The sequence below is a fragment of the Solea solea genome, chromosome 20 (assembly GCF_958295425.1).
Source record: "Solea solea chromosome 20, fSolSol10.1, whole genome shotgun sequence".
NCBI classification, from domain to species: domain Eukaryota; kingdom Metazoa; phylum Chordata; class Actinopteri; order Pleuronectiformes; family Soleidae; genus Solea; species Solea solea.
This window is the reverse complement of record NC_081153.1, coordinates 20,878,318-20,900,231: the sequence shown is the minus strand read 5'-3', so window position 1 is coordinate 20,900,231 and position 21,914 is coordinate 20,878,318. Positions and strand designations below refer to the sequence as shown.

At 37.9% G+C, this 21,914-nt stretch overlaps 1 protein-coding gene across 1 annotated transcript in view; it reads right to left on the bottom strand.

Annotated features, from left to right (window-relative positions):
• LOC131447238 (uncharacterized) overlaps window positions 1-10,206 on the bottom strand; it is a 54,968-nt gene extending 44,762 nt beyond the window's left edge. Inside the window, exon 1 of the mRNA XM_058618860.1 lies at window positions 9,881-10,206. Within this exon, the coding sequence (XP_058474843.1) occupies window positions 9,881-10,053 (173 nt within the window). The 5' untranslated portion in view covers window positions 10,054-10,206. The remainder of the gene's footprint in view (window positions 1-9,880) is intronic.
• Window positions 10,207-21,914: the final 11,708 nt, after the last annotated feature.

The following is a 21,914-nucleotide window of genomic DNA, read 5'->3' as shown; positions in this document are numbered from 1 at the left end:
GAAGAATGTTGAATAGAACCGGCTGAGCAGAGAGTCAGTCTGTGTTTCTTAAGACAAAGATCCAGGTTGTTGGCTTTAGTGTAAAACCACGATTGAATTATTCATCGGGAGGAAATGTGTGATCACAAAAACAAACAAACATCAAATAGTGTGCGAACAGTGCGATACAAAAGCCTTTTTGGTGTCAGCTTCACCACAATTGACTTTCCGTGTCCCGTGATGTTGGCGTCAGTGTGCAGCTCAGCAGGGTCTCAATAGTCATGTGCTGACATCGCATCAAACACACGAGACAAAAGGTGTCTTTATGCACACAGGCACTCCACCTTTGCACACCTGGGTGAAACAGGAAGCTAAATGACAAGCAAACATGAGTAACAACGCAACAATTCCAAGCCCAGTGTGACTCTGAGACCAAACATGCACGTCTGCATAACATATGGACCTCAAGTGCATATTATGTCCCTTTTTATAACGGCAAAAAGTAGAGGGCGCTCTCTCTTTATATTCACATTAAATAGTATTAGTTGATAGATATGAATATTCTATCTGCCATTATTTATTGAGACATTTAAGAAGGTGTTTTATTTACATTGCATTATCCTGCGAACAAACACACACAAAAAGCACTGAAGTCTAAATCCTCTAAGCTAGTGCTGGCCGCATCAGACTGGAAACTGGTATCCTTTTCACTGCTGCACCATCCACATACGTCCACAGTTAAGTAAGACAGTCCACTTCCTCTCCTCTGTCCCCCATTTTTCCTTTCACCCCAACCTGTCGAGGCAGATGCTGCACATCTTTGAGTCAGAGATTTCTTCTTATGTTAAAGGGAAGGTTTTTTTCACTGATGCCTAGTGTTTCTCTGCGCTCCATAATATTGTTTCCTTTACAATACATATGTTGTGATTTGGTGCTATACAATTAAAATTTAATTGAATTGAATTTTAAATACCCTGTGCAGCATCCAGCAGCGTAACTCCCAATGCCCAAAGATTTATGGTCTATACAAATAATTGGCAGCTAAAAGTGGTGTCGATCAAATATGTCTGATATATCATTGGTTAAAAAACGTAAAAAAGGCTATTTTTGAGTTGGCTACGCACGGAAAAGGTGGTGCTCACGGCTGCAGCTAAAAAGCTAGAAATGCTGACCTGTAAAACATCTTTTAATTCTGAATGGTCAAAAGGGCACGGCTTAAACAGCAACAGGACGACTTCTGTGGGTTTTACACTATTTGTCGCTGTGTTGTTGATGTAAGCACTTAACTGGTTAAGGTTAAGGTTAAGGATAGCGCTTTGTTAAGGCTGTCCAGATGAATGGAAGTCATTGTGGTGTCCTAAGAACAATAGCTGCATGTCTTTCATTGGCTGTGCAGACAAATTCAAACCCATTTTGTTTAGGACTTTAACCTCATGAGGACATTTTTAAAGGTTTTTTTAAGGGGTTTATCAACATAAAAACAACTGACGCACCTATTCTATAATGTCATTTTTTAACGATTTCTGACATTTGATGGCATACATCATCCATCTATCTTCTACTGCTTTATCCTCCACAGGAGGGTTGCGATAGGCGGGGTCACACCCTGGACAGTTTGCCAGTCCATCACAGGGACACATATAGAGACAGACAACATCCACACTCAGTCTCACACCTGCGATCAATTTAGTGTCCAATTTACCTAATCCCCAAATCATGCATGTTTTTTTTGGATTGTGGGAGGAAGCCGGAGAACCCGAAGAAAACCCACGCACACACAGGGAGAACATGCAAACTCTATGCAGAAAGGCCATGTATATCATGATATATCATAAATGAAGTAGTCTTGCAATGAATAGAGTATGTGTTAATCACTGTATCATCGTACCATCATTATCATGGAATGTGTCTATCTTTTTAGTGCTATGGGAATGCTCACCCTACCTAAGCGCTAAGATGTCAAGATGTTAGACCTCAAAGGTTCCGAAACTGAAACAGTACGAATTTCTACCAAGAAAAAAAAACAGCCTTGTCTGTTGTGTTCAATTTAAAAAGTCAGATTTGGACCTTAACAACAATTTACTGCAAATGCTGTCGGGCTAAAGTTGTAGTTGATACTTCACCACCTTAGCAGAAAACTCACTCATGCTCATGCATGAAAGAAAAATGTTGAATACCATGAAACTGTTAATATTTTGAAAAATACAGTGCTCACATTTGTTTGTGTTTGATAGAAAATGTGTCCAGAGACGTCTCTTTTGTTTCATACATGAGAGGCAGACGATACAAACGGAAACATTCCAAGCATTTTACCGTGTGAATCATGACACGCCTGAAACGCATAGATAAAAAACACAAAGCCTTTGTTGGAATGTCACCATTCCAACAAAGGCTTTTTGTGGCAAACTGCTAATGAAAACTGAAAATGAACGCGACTAGGTGCTAAACTAAAGCGAGTCGGCCTTGACTGAGGTCAAGACATTTGCATTGTATCGACAAACGCGTGATAAAGCTAAACCTACATTGTGCATGCAAATGTTTTAAAACAGTGTCTGCCTCCAGAAGTTAGTGTTCCTCACCATGTTTGCATAACAACATACATTAGCTTATACTGAAGTTTGTGAAAAGTTATGTCACAGACATTATGTTATATGGATGTTTATTTCACTTGTGTCAAACTCAAGGCCCGTGGACCACATCCGGCCCGAAATGCAACAGTGTTTGGCCCACAAAACAATATGTATCTCTGTTGCTCCTCCGTTGACACACTTATCAAGTTACCTGTCCATTTAAAGGATTAAACAGATTAAATGTGGACTTTGAGAACACAGCCGTAACCAGAGGGGGGGTTATAAGGGGGCACAGCAGCCCCACATTTGTATTTTGCTGCCTCTCTTTTAGCTTTGTACGTCTAATTAAAATGACCTTAGACGTCTGACCTTTACATCTCTCCAGTGAAAGTGAAATCTTATATTTCTCTCACAAGTTACTCCACAACTCTTTGATGCCAATATTACACCAATAAATAACTAAATACCATTCACTGAGAGAGAAGTTAAACAAGGGATAATCAATAGCTTTTGTTTGACTGATCATTTTTGGTCAACTCAACATTTCTCCCGGCTGTGGTATGCTTTTGGTCATCAATATCCCTGTTCGAGTCACAAGAATAGACTGAATAGATATGAATTTGACCACAATATCAGCAATTTTTACAACATGTAGCAAGAACATGGATTTTACTGACAAAGCTACTACGTGTCTGACTGCTGCTATCTGAACACTTGTGTCAACAATGGCCAGATAACAGTGAACAAAGCAACATACCACGATATGAGGATATCTGCACTGTTAAATGAGCCATCTGTCCAATCTCAGCTGACACTGGGGAATTGGCCGAGTAGCCAGCAGGGGGCGACTGCACTGGTCGCAAAATGACCCATTATTCTGTCTCGATTTACTACGTCAGTAAACATTTCTCTGATGAACTTTTGGTTTTCTTCAATAGAGCACAAGATCAATTTGATACATTTTGTTCCCATTTTGAGGAAAACATATGATAATGGTAGGCACATATGAACTCTAGTGGGACAGCTGGTATTGACCAACAGGTGCTTAGTCGCAGGTAACTGCAACTAAGTTACCTACAACTAAAATAGTTGCGAATGTCCAAATTAGGGCTGCAACATATGATCGAAATGATGATGTTCTTATTTTGTCCACAAAGCAAAATTATTCAGTTTGAATGATTTCTTTGTTAAATGGAGCCAAGAAACCAGTCAAAATTTACATGCAAGAGGCTGAAAAATCTGAAGAAAAAAACACTCAAACTGATTAATCCATTATCAAAATAGTCAACGATTAATTTAGTAATCGAATAATCGTTGGAACCCTAATCCAAATCCACAGAACGTGTAACATTGATTGATTTGCCCAAAATGTGTTTGATGTTGAACACTTTTTCAGTGTCTGTGCGTCTTTTTCTGTGTTTGGCATGAATGAGAGAAGTCGAGCGAGAAGACGAGCGAGAAGTCAGTCGTTAGGGGCTGAGTGAATCTCACGCTGCTGCAACATAAAATAGAATTTTAACCATAAGGGAAAAAATGTGCGTATCTACTGCCTCTCTGGCCCAGCATCAGTTATTGTCATCACTCTCTTTTCTAAAAGCCAGAACTGTCGCTTTCATCTTCTTTCTTTCTCGGCCCACCTTCTTGGCATTTTTCAAAATCAGGCATTGGGCTGATTTAACCTCAGAGGAGGGGGTTTAGTAACCCTTTAACAAGGCCGTGGTCTTCATGAGGCCCCAAGCAGAATTTAATTTTAGGTCCCCCCCCTACCACCACCACTGTGAGTAGACTGTGCTTGACTGTTATTGATAAATTATTGCATTATTTATAGTAACATTTGTTTGTTTTGTGTTTTACGATGGTGGTCAGTAAAATCACAAAGTCACAAAATGGCCTTAATATTTAACATTTAATATTAATATGAATATTTCATATTTTATATTAATATTAATGTTTAAAGTAAAGCACTAAGTATGGTGATAATGAACATAAATTAAACAAATAAACCAGTTTAATGACTTTGGTTTTTAAAATTTAGAACATATGTGCTCTAAGGGAACAATCTTCAACAACAAAGTAAAAGCAAACAGCTTCAGACTATTTAGATATTTACATATATCTAAAGAGATCTAGATTTAATTAATAGGTTAAAATGTTTCTTTTTTTTATTCCACACACTATTGGGGCCCCCAGATGCTTAGTTCTCAACGTCATCTAATGTGAGCTACATCATAAGATCATCTGTGAAGAGTATCTCTACTTAGAAAAGCTCCGTGGCTCAGTTTATATAACCACAGTCTTGAGTTGACTAACTTCAATGTAACAGGTTCCACACTCTGGTGACTCATCTAATGTTCTATGTGTCTGAGTAATGTCAGCTATTTAAACACAGCTGAGAGGAGGCATCTATAATTGTGACTAAGATGTTACCAACCTGTAACCCCAGGCACAATCATGGGGCATGTGGGTATTTGTGAGATTGATTAGCAGCTTCAAAAGCAAAAGGTATGTGGTGTTGCAGGTTTCTCCAAGTACTTTAACTAAGCCACAGAGCCTGACAACACATATATCAGCTACTAAAACTCTGGGTGTGTTTGACTTGATGGAAAAATATACTCTGTTCTGTAATTTCACACAGTAGAGATAACTTTTAATTAAAAAAAGAAATGAGTTTAATATGACTTTGACATCACCTCGAACTGTGTGAAACCAAAATACTCTGTGAGATTTATTTCCAACACACTGATATCCTTCAATCTTGGCCCGATAAAACTCCTGGACATGGATTCAAATTAAATCCTTAATTTACAGAACAAACAGATTCAGCCTGAGTCTGAAATCTTCAATGTCAATCAAAATGCATTCAATGTTTTTAACAGAAACACTAATACCATAGCCTGTGACTTATTAAATCTCATAGGAAGTAATTGTACTCAGCTACAGTATAAGTGGATATGAGGCCACATTAATAATTACCTACTGTTATTTATCCACTTTTAAAGGTTCAGTGTGTAACATTTAAGTGGAAATAATTAAACTTAATTTTAATTTAAGTGTACAGTATGAATTGTTGTTGTTTGTTTTTTTAAATACACCACAATAAGACTTTTACAATTAGGGTCAGACCACCATGTTTTTACAGTAGCCCACGATGGACAAACTGAACATCTTTTGAGTTTAACTGAAGGCTACGTCTATCTATAAATTCCAGGAATGTCTGTTTGTCTGTGTGTGTGTTATTCGCATATCTCTCGAACCGATGGTCCGAATGATTTGCACGAGTAAGTGCAGTGCCAAGTTTGACGTTGTTTGGATAAGTAATGCAAAAGAGATAAGTTAAATATATCGTTAAAGAAGCACACATTGGCTTTCGCACCTCTACTGAACTTTTGCTGTGTAATAGTAACAATGAGCACAATTACTGAACACACTCACAAAAACAGATTTCGCTCGGGGCACTGCACCAGTAGGTTCAACAACACACTTGAAAGGGAAGAGTGAGGTGAGGGACATTCAGTTGCAACTAGGGTTTGGTAATACTGGCAAAAAAACATAATATATAATATCTCGATATTTTCTGGGACATTGACGGTAACAATAATTAGTCAATATGCTTTAAAAACTTGGTTTGAGTTGTTTAAGTCATTAAGTGTTGCTTACAGTTTATATCTATGGACACACTTTCAGAAAACAACCCTTAAAGTTCAAAGACTTTTGGGGGCTGGTGTCTCCATGATTTCTCCCTATTAGCATAACCACACGATGTGACACTGAAGTCATTTAGATACTCGTTAATTTGCATATCTTTAAAAGAACAATCACGATGTTATCTTACACGATATATCTTGCCCACGTCTAGCCGCAACAAGCAACGTCATCCATAAATGTTGCTAAATTTTCGACACTGCACCTTTAAAACTTGAAGTTACTTTACCCACTGTGCTTTCATCTGCAGAGGCACCTCTCACAGTATCAGCGCATCATTTATTTTCTGGTGTCTGTGCAAACACAGGCTGTCACACACACACACACACACAGAACCACATCAACAACATGATGACACAGTCCCGGCATTAGGACTCGTGGCTTCTCCACCACCTCGCCTTTGTATATACACACAACACTTTGCTTATAAGCGATGTGACGCCTCAGCAGAGCACCCTGTGTTGTTCCTGTGTAAACACACCAGACAGACACGGTGTTTAATAATAATAAACATATAACATTGTTATTTTAATAACTACTTAAACCGTAATATGTTTTATTATGAAATTATCTCTGTTACACATACAATTAACCCAATCCTGTTTTTAGCCTAGATTACACGTTAAAGAGATAGTTCAGGTTATTTGAAGTGTGGTTGCAGGAGATATTTGCACATTATCTAAAACTACACGTCTTCTTCATTCCCTGATATCCAAATACTGTATGTTCACCACTTTTCTATGCCATTAGACAGCATTTTCCAGCAGGAAACTGTAGATAATGAAGCATCCTCAACCTGCACCAAAGTCCATAGAGAAAACAGGCGATTATACATCACAGCAGACGAGAATAGTTCATCCATCAGTACATCTAATGGTTTATTTTGTGACTTCAGTGTTTGACATTTGTTCAGATTCACTTAAAAAGGGACGCAAAATTACCAAATGAGGCTAAAATCATGATGATGACGTTAAAATCATTGATTTTCTCCATGGACTTTGGTGCGGGAGAGTTAGAAGTTTACAGACATCTGTTCTCAGCTGGAAAAGGCTGCCTGACCATGAGGTAGAGCATCAGACATATTCTTAAGATTCTTAAGACTTTAGCAGCTGTATATTATACTAAGTGTGCCTTTTGTTAAGTGGCAATAATCTGCTTTTTTGTGTTGCTACACTTGGCAAAGGAATTGTTGATAATATCTCATATAGCTACACTTGGCTAAACTATTCCTTTAACACTATATTGTACTATTGATGGTTCCAGATCAATGTTGTAGCAAATGTATCCCCGGTCAAAGTTTTGGAAGCAAAAGATAGATGAGGTGTGTATATCAGCTTCATCATGTCAGTCAACTGATAGAAGCATTTGTTTTAGCAGCAATCAGTATTTGATATTTGCTTTGTTATTTATGGTATATGTCAATACTGGCTAATCACAGATGTACTGACAGTAATTCAGAGACACTGATCCTGGTTTACTTTAAGTCCTTCTTATAGTACTTTGTTTTTTGACAGGCAGAAACTGAGATGATGCCGTCACAGCATTCGCCTTCGGATTGGTTCCTATCACTGTTCTTACTATTCACCATTGCTGTTTAATCTAATAGCAAACAAAACAAACTGCTGCAGATGAAAGAATTAACCTTTTGCTTTCACCTCAGCAAAAGCACTCCCAGCGTGCCACTGTGGTCACGTAAAAAATATCTGATGGTGTCTAAACCACTTCCATCCAATCAGGAGTGAGAGACTCTTGTTTTGCTACTTCCTGTTACAGCTTATGTATTATAACAGTTTTGGAATGACTATTCAAACAAAAATTAACATTAAAAGGTGTATATTATTTGATAAGAATAACAACTGTAAGCTATTATTATTACCAAGTGTTTTTGCAGAAAGGCTTTGTTAAATTAGTGGCTCTTATTTTGAAAGTCAGATTGAAAGGAAGTGGTGCTATGTTAGACTGTTGCTATGAAGAAAATAATCGGCTGGTTCACACTCTTTTGTTTTTAGCTGCACAGTAACCTCTCAGTTACACTACTAAAACAAAAAAGACATATTTTATTTACTAAGACAAGCTACTAAAATGAAAGAACATGAAAAAGTGTATCCTTTTCATACAAATAACTATCAAGAAACTGTGTTTCCCAAAAGATTTGGGGTTAATTGTTGTTATTTGATTGATAAATGATGAAATTCCAATTGTCACGTCTTTGACTATAGTTTTCCAGCTCATGAAAGAACTAAATGGTGAAACAAGTGAGAAAGTTCACCAGAGTTCTGGATCTTTTGCACAATTGTGCAATGACTGAAAGGAATGGAGTGGATTTCATGGATTTCGCAGTCCCACTTTCAACACTATACTGTCCTTCAGTCAAGTGATGCTGACCGGGCTGATTGAGCTGAATATCTACAAAGTACACACTCAAAAAGGCACAATATTTTGTTGGAGATACAAGAAATCACCCTTTGTATATTAGAAAGTGAATTAAGTCAAAAAAGGAACTAAATAGGAGCATTTTGTCCATGAACCAAAATGAATCAGTTTTAATGATTTAATTATTATATAGAGCAAAGAAACCAGAAATAATTCACATTTAAGACACTGGAAAATCAGATAACTTGTTTAAATTCTTTAAAAAAAAGGTCCATTTCCAGGAATTATTCTTATTCACTTTTTATATGTAGACACAATATTGAAGACCTAATAATCAAATGCTAGTCTTGTCATCTTAGGTAAAACATTGCGTGTCATGTTTGTTGTGCTAATTTAATTCTAATGCTAACCCTGGGCCAAAACTGCCCTGCCAGAATCAGTATCAGGCCGGGAAGATGATTTCAAGAAATAGTGCAATATAACAACATTTTCCCCCATGGACTCTATGTTTTGTTGTTACTTCAATGACTGAGGAAATACTGTAGCCTTAATGCTTCAGGTATTCTTGATATATTTGATCAGTGAGGAAGATTCAAATGCTTTGGGTTGGGTGTTTTTTGCGATGAAGCAGTATTTGGTTAACAATTCCCATTGGACACACACAGCACATTTTGATATGTCAGTGTGCCACATTTATCTTGTTCTGTGCCCCATGAACATTTTTCTGAACCCGCCCCCCGAGAAACAGCCTCAGAAACTGAAAATGTCACGAGTTGGACGTCTAAATATCTTGTGTCAGTTATAAAGTGTGATATGGTGAAACCTAAGCACTGCAAACTCAGACCAAACATTTCAGTCGGGTACCTTCACAGCTAGTGAAACACAGCCAAACTTTTATTTTGAAAAATGTTAAATAAGATTTGTCTTTTTACAGTATTATTATCTTTAAAATGTAAATGTTATGTATTTTACCTGTAAAGATGGGTTTTAAATTTCTTTCAAACCTTTCATTTGTGGCCATCAAGGACCAGAACTCATTACAGTCAGTCATTATTCTGAAGCCTGAACTGAAATACAGGTTCTTAGGTCCACAAACGTATTAGACAATATCAACATCATGGGGTTTATTATGAAACAATGACAATGATGTGCAACTAAACCACACCTTGAAATGAAAAGTGTCTCTGGTTATGGAGCATCTGATATACAAAGTCTCCCTGCAGCTCTTTATGTTTCATGTACAGAGAAGAACTCACCCCAGCGCCTCCAGGCTTTCGTTCTTCGACTTCGTCTTAAACTTAAACAACTTGAATTTCTTCTTCTCTCTCTCGGCTTTGGTCACATCCTTCACCGGCGACGCGTCCAGGTTGGCCTCGCTGCGGGAGAACAAACTTTTCAGAGTCTTTCTGGATGAAGTCTTCTTCGCCATCTCTCCTGAGTCTGAGCGATGACGCGACACTGACGGCAGAGGCTCCCACTCACTTCCCCGCGGACGCTCGTGTCATTAAAAGCCGACGAAAGCGGTCGCAGCGTGGAAGGAGAGGTGAGGAGCTGCACGGCTGCTGACGGGTGACAGACAGCTGCAGCAGCACAGGTCAGGTGTAGCAGCAGCAGCAGCAGCAGCGTCACACCCACGACACACACACACACACGCCCACGCCCACGACACACACACACAAACGCGTCTTTATGTCTTAGTGAGGACACCTAATGCATTACCTAGCCCAGGGGTCTGCAACCTTTAGAATGAAAAGAGTCAATTTTGATCTCTCTCCACCCAAATACTTTTTATCTGGAGCCGTAAAACCTATGATAAAGATAAAATAATTAAGTTTTTTTAATTTTCGATTTAAGAACTACAAAAACGACACAAATCGCACATTTTTTAATTAACGTCAGACCTTGTGCTGACAAAATAAAATATGAAAACACATAATGTATCAATGAAAATGGGTCAAAGGTCACAAATGCTTTAACTTTCTCACTCACTCAGGGACCTTAATTGACGCCAATTCACCTGTCATAATCATTCACCTGTCATCATCATTCACTTGTCCTCGTCATTCACCTGTCATCATCATTCACATGTCCTCGTCATTCACCTGTCCTCACACTGGAGTCAAAAGATTGAGTGTGGCAAAGTAAATGAATAAAAAATATTATTATAATAATAACAATAATAATAATAATAATAATAAAATAATTAAAGAAATCTAGATATCTTTCGATATATGTAGACATCAAAATAGGGTTTAGTTTAAGTTATTTGCTTTTATTTTGCTCATTTAGTGCACATTTGCACATCTGTTTTAAAAACCAAAGTCAAAAGTGAGGATCAACTTTGGGGAAATTCTCAGGATTTATTATTGCTGGTACAATTGGAACAAATTACACAAGAGTGTCTGCTGAGTGTTGGCAAGGAGGCTAAAAGGAGACCAGACTGTAATATTCTGAGCACTTCTCACAGTGTTCTCCATCTCACAAGATTAAAACTTTGTTAAACTTGAGATTCCGTCTCCTGATCATTGGCAACATTTTCTCTTAACATTGTTTAATTCAAGTACATTATCACCTCACTTAGTGCTTCACTTTGAATATGATAGTGCAAATGAATACTAGCAGGAATGAAAGAATGTGACATAAATGCATGCATTCAGCAGTGAAAAGCATGTAAATCCAGCTGTTTTATTATTATGAACTGAGCAAACTGACAGAAAACAGACTTGAAGCTTTGCTGCCTCCTAGTGGCTGTTGTTGTCGAAAAAAGGTTTTCATGCGCTTTGCCCATGGATGTAACATAGGAATGGATAGAGCACCGCCCCCTCTGCATTGAAGACAGTTTTTCCAGTGGTCACTTGTGGTACTGCAACAAAAAATACACCTGGAGACATGGACCTAGGCTTTTTATATTCTATTTTTAATTCATGGAGTTTTATTTAAAAAAAAAAATCTGGTCAACCCTGAAAAAGCCCTTCAAACTTGTGGGTCCCAGACAAAATGTCCCCACAAAGTCAAATGTCCTCACAAAGGTTTTTTGGACCTCACAAACAACACACACACAAACCTGTCTGATGATCACTCCCTGCTGTTTGAACAGAACAAAAAAATGACTCAGGATTATGATCCGAACACCTGTTTGTTTGTTTGCTTTTCTTCTAATGACTAAATGAATGAGTAATCAGACAGTGTGCATTTCAGACACCATTGTTTTATTGTATCTTTCTTTTTAAACATCACTATAGAACGACATGATTTCAAAGAGACTCAGGCCTTTCAAGTGCCAACCAGGTTATCTTATAATAAAGGCTTAACATAGATCCTGTTAACATCACAACAAAAACAAAAACACAGTCAACCACAGGGGAGGTGTCCAAATAGAAGTCCCAGGGCAGCTGCCAGCATATTATGAGCACTATCGGTGCCTAGAGTGGTTTGTTTGCCACTTACTTTCCACGATGTGGAGGAATTCCTCCGTCTCAGCAATTAGTCGCACATCTGTTTTTTTGACAATCAATGCAAAGGATCACAACTATCAGTCATTGTTAATAAATTGTGTAAATAAATAAATTGTGAGACCTTTTCTCACTGATCCTTCCACCAGTCAGAAGGCTTTTGGTGCAGCAGTGGTGAGCTGAGTTTTTAGGGGCTTCATGGATGTCATTGCAAAATATAAAGACTGGCTCTCTTGGGCCCCCTTGTTGCCGCTGCACGACATTACTCATAAAGGGGCCCCATTAAATGACATGTGAACCTTCAGGGATTTTGTTTTTTTTAATTTGAACTAACTAACTACAAAAATAAAGAAATTCTACAATAATAAGTCGGTCCTTTGCTGAGTTCAAGAGTCAGACAAACAAGCCTCTCCTCGCAGCTACAGCCTGACCCCAGTTGTTATCATGCAGCAGCAACAGCAGTAAAGCAGTAAAGGCTTTGAAATCCAGGCAATTGCAGTGCAAATCAGTCACTCTGGTGTGATTTGACCCTTAAACTGGAATCTATGGGGGTTAAAGATTAAAACTTTTCCCTTTTTCTTCTCCACAAGGCTGCCAACCTTGCTGCTGTGACTGAAACACTTTGGAATAATAACTTTTTGCCAACATTAGAAAACTAAAATTTAGCCATAACATAGATAGAAAGATGGATGGATGGATGGATATGTTTGCAAGAGCCCATTCTGCGCCCATGTCATGTGCATACATTCACTCCTGCACGTTTGTCTCTTCAATTCCACTTTTCTGTAACTTTTCGTGCAGTGAATGCACCAAATACGGCTAACACCCATCCTTACAAAGCCAGATCCTGCTCAAACTTAGACTCAGGGACATGTTTTTCTCTTTTAACCAATCTTTTTTCAAAATATGATCCAATCTGACAGGCAAACTCCCGTCATATTAATTCTGAATTAAACATATAATTATGTATAAATACTTCAAATTAATCAAATAGTTGTTTAATATTCAATTTCCACTCAGTTATCATCTGCTCATGGCAATACTGAAATCCAAGAGGACCAGTGGTCACTATACAGTTAAAAGAGATTAAAGGTCTTATTTATTTATTTTTAAATGAGTGACAGGACACATTTGAAAGCATAGTAAGCCTATGTTGTGTAAGAACCTCAGCAGACCTGAAGTGTGACATGCACGTGGCTGTTTCTACCTCACGATGGCGCTACCAGCTCATTCAAAGTCAATCACAGCGTGTGTTTCTGGCTTGATAATGAAATGCACGTGAACTGAATCAACAAAGTTACTACTGGCCTAAATCATTTCTGTACCTTTGCAGTAAAGACATATAATTATTTTTTATCTCTTTACTAATGTGAACTTGCTGAATATAAATGATTACTTACATTTAACCTTTTATACCATGAACCTTTAGACCTATTTTGCTGATTGCTGCAGAATCATAACCCTGTGTTATTATTCACTAACCCACTCCCATTTACAGTAAATGGCATTTGCAGCTGAAAAGTGGAAGTCAAACACACAGGGACTAAGGATTTGAAGCCAGGTGATACTTATTTATGTCATTTTATCAATCAAAATGCCTTGAATGCCATCATGTAAGTTAAAGACATCAGAATCAGAAGAATCAGAATCATGCACCTATGGAAGAAACAACTGCCGTCTGTTTTTGAAAAAGAAAGTTGAATCTTTTAATGCCTTCTTGACATTTAGTCATTGGACCGATAGCTGTAGTTTAAGACTGAAAGTGAGTCACAGCATCGGCTCAAAGTCCGACCCTGTTGTCTGTGTTGTATTCAAACTAAAAGTCATGGGATGTTCAGGGTTCATCATGAAATGAAACATGGTTAAGACACATCTCTTCTAATTTACAAACAAAAGGAGAAAGGTGGTTATAGACTAGAGAAAATGCACTGTGTCTATCGTTTTTTTATATTTGATTTATATTTAGGGTATGACGGGCTATACAATAATACACATAAATATGGCAAATTATGTCCTATTATGACATAATTTGGGCACTATTATGTCCTATTATGTCCTCTTGTTTAGGAAGTTGGCCGTTTATGTTTTACATTTTTTTTTTAGCCACCCTGTCTTTTTAAATATTTATCAAATAAACCAGCATTGGCTAAATGCTACTTTTGTGATGTGCAGCACAATAGCATTTCAAAATCAATCAATGAATCAATGGCACTTTTCATACTTAATATGGCACTTTTCATACAAATATAAATTGTAGTACTTTTGCATGACAAAATCAATGCAATTAAAAAATAAAAAAGGAAATGAACAGTTATTTAAATCTCTATTCTTAGAGATAAGAGTTGGAGCTAAGTTAGCAAAAGTATGTGGAACATGATGACACATGTAGTACTGCATGCTCCCTGTACACTGTACAAAATCTTCCAAAATGTATGCAAGCGATGACACCAACTGATTTCAACATTGTGCGCACACAGTTTTACAATGTACGGCTCTGATTCACCTCCTAAAATGTATGGTGTGACGCAAACAGGCGAGCTTTGGACACCATGTTCAACTGTGTGCTCACAGTGTAACACCCAGGTTGTGAGTGAATGAGTGAATGAATGAAGTGAATGCGCACAAGGAAAAGAGTGATAGGGGATTCTCTTATGTGTCTTTTCCATGAAACAGTTCTAGCATTACTCGGCTCGGGTTTCTTTGCATTCCCATTAGGGAAAGTCCCGAGTGCTTTTTTTAGTAGCTGCTCTGGCGAGGTTCCAAGCGACCTGAGCCGATGCTAAAATGTGATGTCAACAAACTGCCGGCCACTGATTCAGAGTCAGAGAGTATCATCACTGGACGAGACATCCAACACAAGAATCAAGCCCACCATTTTTAAAAACCATACATGGCTGCTGTCCGCTAATACAGTGCTAATGGTGCCATTTGTACCACTACTAGCATTGCTATCAATTGGTATTGCTACCAATGGCTAACAACGGCTAGCCCAAAATACGTTTACATTTCTGATTTCTGGTGACGTCACTCCCACTTACGACATCGGATGTAAATGGAACGCAGGTTTGGGTATCAGGCACAGCGTTTACCCATAATTCACAGTACCTCTTCAACGTGGGCGGGGTCGTCATAGCACGGCTGCTATGCAAGTGCCATGACGACGCTCCGTCCAGCTCTCTCTGGGTCCTCTCAGCCATGAAACACAGGAACGTCGGTGTTTTTCCCAGCAGAGTTGAGTGGAGGGGTGTTGCCCTTTTCTTTTGTCTCTCCTCCACTTCCTGCCTCTCGCTCGCACACACTGAATCACGGTTTATTTCTCACTCGAAAAGCTCCAGTAAAGTGTTGGTAAATTTCCTTTAAACGTCACGTTTAATGTCATCATCGGTGATTTGCAACTGACCTACTTTTATATTCTTACTTTCAGAAGTAAAGCAAAAAAAAACCCTTTGGTTACAAAAATATGAATCTGAAGAGAGCAATTCTGCAGTCGGTGTCTGTTTAATGGAAAATGATTAATTTGAAGATAAAGCAAAGAATACTGACTAAATTAATGTATATTAAAGCAAAAGGAAAGAAAGAAGGGATTCCTGTAGAGGTCTGTAATATACGCCTTTCTTTATAGTTTAGCCTTTTTCACAGTGAAGGAGCATTAGCAGTGTTTAGCAGTAGCTTCATTTTATAGTTTGAATGTAACATTTGTTTACATTTAAAGGTTTAATGTTGCGGGTCTGTTCTGCATTACACGTGGAAGTCATATTATTATTATCATTATTGTTTTTTGTTTTTTTTTTAAATATATAGTAAAGAATATTGATCAAATGAATGAATGTTAAGGTGGTTGGTGTAGTAGTTAGCTCATCTAATAATATAATCAGAATCATTTTTACAGTAATTACATTTTTTTTTTTTTTTAAATGATGTAATCAAAAACCAGATTAAGACTTCCCTAGAAAATGCCATTGGCATCTTGTAATTTGTACCAAAGGAAACTTCCTGGTAAAGTGTTGACTAGATGAGCAGGAATGTGACACGGAGCATGAAAATGTTCACGTCCCCTTTTTCTTTTATATCCTGTGACTTCATGTTCACTAACACGATGCTTGCCTGGCAAGTTCAAGGACTTCCTGTTGAATGTTTTTACGGCAGTGGCAGAGGGGAACTACCTGTGTGTGCAGGGTGGCTGCTTTTTGAAGAAAAAAAACATTGTCAAATGTCAAATACAGTGCATGGCAAAGAGAGCTCAGCAGCTTTAGTGCAAGTCAAAGAAAACACACACACACACACACACAGGTGCACGTGAATGGATAAAAACACACACACGTGAATGGGCAAAATCTTTGATTATTATTATTTTGTGACAAAAATTGGTCTTTTAGAAGTGGAAACTGTGTATAATTTTAGTATTGAAAAGTAGCCTCTGGCTTTCTATTTATTGTAGCCTTACACATTTTACATAGGCCTACTTTTATTTCTTTAATCTTTACTTTGTTTTGTTTTTTTTTCTTTTTACTTATTTATTATTTTGCCTCTTTTCCCATTTTTAATCTGGCTTTTTAAATAAAAAACATTTCAGTAAATATCTTTTTGAGAAGCTGTGTCAGCCTTATACTATATTGTATTTGTGTTTTGTTAATGAATGTCTTATGATACAATTATTATTCACCTCTGTGTTCCTTTTCTTTTTTGTTTGTAATGTTTTAGTTAGTTAGTTTGTTTAGTATAGTTTCTTCTAAATTCTTTTGTTTATTCATCTGAACGCCTTTGTCTTTTCCTCTTTCGTAAACTGGTGAGATTTTTTCAGCTCCTTTTTTGTGTGTGATCTATTCTGGCCTTACTGCTTGAGCTGTATATGCTGGTGTGTGTGTGTGTGTGTGTGTGTGTGTGTGTGTGTGGTGGTGGTGGTTGAAGGGGTTTAAAGAAAGTGCAATGTGTTCTCTTGGCCACGGCTCTCGAAGCATCAAACAGGATGTTCAGCTGCACGTGAGCGCTGTCCTTTCAGTCGATGAGCCAAAGCCAGACAAATAACAACATTGTTTTTCTTAGCTGTCATCATATGTGGTGTGTGTTATATGTGAAAGCAGATGTAGTCTGTACAGACAACGTCTTACCTCAAATTTCCTGCATTGCCATCATGATGCACAACGGAGAAAAAAGACTGCTGGGTGCAGCTTAAAGCTCCAGTGTGTAACTTTATTATGAGACATTATTCATGTGCTGTGTCATACTTCATTCGAAAATGTCAAGTGCACACTGTGTTCCATTTCCATCAGAAGTTGAAACTGGGAGTGATGTCAACTACGTAGCCCTCCGTGTGTCCTGGACAGGGGTTTGGGCCGGGGTGGGTTTGTCCTGGACACAAGCAAGGGAGGGGCTTCAAGGAAAAAAGGTTGGGAACCACTGTACCAGGGTATGTGATCGGAGTGGAGCGCAAAGAAAATGGAACAAATATATGAAATCATAATAATTAGAGTCACCTTATCTCTCGCTCCATCTTAATCTAATTTCACTATATCAGTGTGTGAAGTATATGTGAGGAAGAGGAGGATGAGAGAGTAAATTATCTTATTCGGAATAAATCTGCCTCATGTCAAAAGTCTGTAGCTGACTTTGCGTGATGTATTTACACCACTGTATTTTAATGTTGGTCATAATGGTGAAAACAATCATTCTGCAGTTAATCAAATCTGCATAAATCAAATCCCATCCTGTGTGTCTGAACTCGAATCACTGCTGTATTTGTCAAATATTGAATCCAAACTTAACTTAATCCAAAGACGAATCGAAAGAAACATAGTGTCTAGTTCAGGTAATTGTGAGGTTTTATTGTCCAAAAGCAAGCAAACAAACACAAAACTAAGGGAATCCTGTCTGCCGCTCTCACTCTGGTAAAAAAACAAAAACAAAATAGGCCCACCCGAGTATTCAGACCCTTCTAGTGACAAATCTATCAACTTTTTACTTTTAGGAAATGTTCCTTGTTTACTGTGACTTTACTGTGGACCATACGTTTTAAAACCAAACCAGACCAAACTAAACTAAAAACACAAAAACCTGAGTAACTCTAACCTGGGTTACAATTACATACACATGGTCAGTAATGCAGATTAGGTGATGACGTCATTTAGTGACTTCTAGCACCTTTTCGTACAGCTAATACCTACTTTCCGCACTGAGGAGAAATAAATAATGTGCGATGCCCACAACATGCTCAAACCAATCATATTAAATACCACATTGCTTTAAAGTTTTTTAATTAGTGCAGCATTAACTGAAAACACTAACTAGGATTTAAGAAGGTACTTTAGCTTCATCATATGCGTCATGTGAACTCCTGTATGTGTGAGACAAATGATAAATAAATGACCTGCCACTCTCAACGTTGGCCTCTCTCAGACCAGACCCCCCTTTTTTGTGGCTTGTGCGTCTCTTTTACTAAATGACACAATAGGATCAACATGTGAATGACTGTCAGCCTCTGAGCAAGAGGATTTCCTGTCACCTCTGCAGCTCGCCTGCACATTTGAAAAGCTCTGAGGTGTTTTTATTGTGGTCAGTGGTGTGCACGTTTTTTGCTGTGTATCACAAAAGTGGCTGGAAGATAAGGAACTCAGGGACGGTTACAAAAAGAAAGGTGAGGCAGAAGTATCCAGGAATCCAAGAACAGGAAAGACGACCAGGAGTGACTTCAAACGAGAGGAGAGGTTAGCAATACAAACCGGAAGTGTCAAAATAAAACAGGAAATGACAGGATGAAAGTGAAAAAATGATGTGATGTGACACTGTGAGGTTCTCCCCCCACAGTTCACAAGAGGAAATACTACAGAAAGAGGAGTCATTGTGCAAAAAAAAGATAGCAAAACGAAGAAATGTGGTTTAGAGAGAGAGAGAGTTTGAGAAACGGAGAAGGAGAGAGAGAGAGAGAGTGGCTGAGACAATTACTGTAAAGAGCAAACCATTCTTACAGTAACTTTGCTGTAGATTTTGTTAATTGAAAGTATGTCTCACTGTCATGGCACAGAACGATCAAGTATTTTCGGGGTGTCTTGCTTGTGCGGGTTTGTGTCACACAGAGAAAAACAAGGGGAAAAGAGTCAGAATTCAAGCGTAGGGAGGACATGTCACGGAAAAAAGGTGAATAAGATGTTTGACCCAAGAAGAGTTGGTTGTATCATTTATTTATAGATGAATAGGTAGCAGACAGTGACTGTTGTTCCACCAAAGACTTCGCAACAAAGAGTGAAATTCGACGTAGTTTTTTTTTGTTTTGTTTTTCTGTGAATTGCTTCAGAAACTGATAAGTTTGATTCCCTGTATTTTCTAGGAAATAAAGTGACCAAATCAGGGGGCGATGTAGCGCTGCTTTTTCTTTTTACCAGCAGAAGAGGGGACGTGAACAGGATGTTGCTCGGGTCTTTGCGTTGCATTTTCAGCACAGCGAGTGAGTCATCGAGACTTTTGTTCTTGTGTTCATAGAAAGACGGTTTCTTTTGAATGTCCATAAGGATGCAGGGCTTTTTCTGTCTTTTATTAAAGAACAGTTTTTTAATAATATGCAGTAGCAGTGTCTAGCATTTAACAGTAACAATGAAAAACAAGTGTAAAATGTGTGTTTTTTTAAGACACCACATGCCTAAAATATAATCTATAGACATAAAACCTTGGATTACTTTTCTTTTTTTGAGCAGACTCAAGACTCTGGCTTTAAATAGTTATTTTTGTGTGTGCTTTATTTATATTTTAGCCTGTTTTTGTTATTTTACAAAAACTAGCAGTGTACAAGTGGCCAAGGGTAAGACGTTAAATTCAATTCAATTCAATTTTATTTGTATAGCGCCAAATCATAACATACATTATCACTGTACATAGACAACATCAAGGAGAGCAGAGAACCCCAACAGTGTCTTAACAGGAAGAAATCTCTGACAGAACCAGGATCAGAGGTGTGCAGTCATCTGCCTCGACCGGTTGGGGTGAAAGGAAAATGGGGGACAGTGGAGAGGTGGGGGAAAGAAAGGGGGGAGAGAAAGGACAAGAGGGAGATGAGGTAGAGACAGAAGAGAGAGAGAGACCAGGAGCAGATACACTGTATCAAGTTACAAGTTTATACAGTCAATGATATCGTTTAGCAGAAGCAATGTTTAGCTATAGCAATGATTAGCAGTAGCAACGTTTAGAAGTAGCAAGATTTAGCAGAAGCAAAGTTTAGAAGTAACAATGTTTAGCAGTAGCAATGTTTAGCAGTAGCAACATTTAGCAGTAGTAATGTTTAGCTATAGCAATGATTAGCAGTGATTAGCAATGTAGCAGTAGCAACACTTTGTAACTTTTGCTGGACGCGCCGCCTCTGCAAACATGCCACAATGAACGCAGATTTTTCATTGACCTTATTAGATTTACTCTTAAATTTGCTCCATTCTCTATTCTACAAGTCCATGACCCATCAAAATCGTTTAGCAACTGCAATCTTAAAAAAAAGATGTGTACAGTGTTGTTTTATTGTATTTCAGTGTATAAATGACCAATGATAGAAGTTTGCTATTTTACTGTACCGTTGTTTGGCGACACCATCACATTTTATTAGCAACATTTGCTCTTAGAAGATGTTGTCCAACTACAGAAAGCACAGTTCCCACATGTACACCTATTAGCTGGTGCATATACTGTTCAGAATGAACGTATACAGATAATGCTTCAAAGACTGATATTGTTCTGTCACACAATAAACAAGAAATGGCTGTGATTTAAAGAGAACCCCCTTAAAAGATCAACCTTGTGAAACCTGAAAATACTTGGCCGTTTGGGTGGATACTGGACATTAGGCCATGCCTTTATTTGGCGTGTGTTTTGGAGATGTGTCATCAGGTTGCTATAGCAGTGCTATTGGCTAACTGTAACCTGCAAGTCTGTGGCCAAGTTGGTTTGACAGCTCTGTACCATTATCGCCACATTGTTAATGTGTAATAATAAATAATAATAATAAACCTAACACTCCTGTCTACAGTTTTTAATGATTGATCTGAAGTGTTTGTGATGGGTAGGTGATCACATCCAAAAAGTTATGGTAAGAATGTACCCATTGATGTCGTCAGACAAAATTATCACATTTTCAAGAAATCCATGTCTCCAGCAACTCTTTGTCACCTGCGTTTTACATACGTGACATTTTTACTTTACTTTAAGACTTTCTGCATCTGTAGATAGAGATATATGCATCTGAACATGTTAAATGGGACTGAACATGTTAAATTAAAATTGCCACCAAACTCATAATCTGGTTGAGTGTCTTATTCTGTTTACACGTACCAATGTGATTTGATTTTTTAAATAGATACAATTTTTTTTTTACAATAAGACGTCTACACAGTTTTTAGAACCTACCCAGTGTGTATTCACCCTTCCATTCATAGTCTGCTGAACGGGCTCCAGCTCCCCCAATAAAAACCTAGTAGAGTATGAATAAGTTATTCTGGTGACAGCCTGAGTGATATGTGGGCATTTGGATGGATATGGATATTAACTACTGTATATGAACAATTCTGGGCTTAGCCTTAATTCTATATAACAAATTATTTTTAAAACACTAGTAGTACATTGAAAAAGCAGGATTTATACCTAATGCTAGCCTACTGGTTCGATTCATGTCCGATGAAAAAGGTACAATTAGTATGGAACTTACACTTCCTTTTATGTGCTATATATTTGTCTGTAATGGGAGTTTTGGGAAATGAAACAAATAAAATATATTTGTTAAATTCTCTAAACACTAGCAGCCTAATCTATAACCAATATATTGTGTGTTTACAATCCACTAAACACACCTTTATAATGTACTTTGACT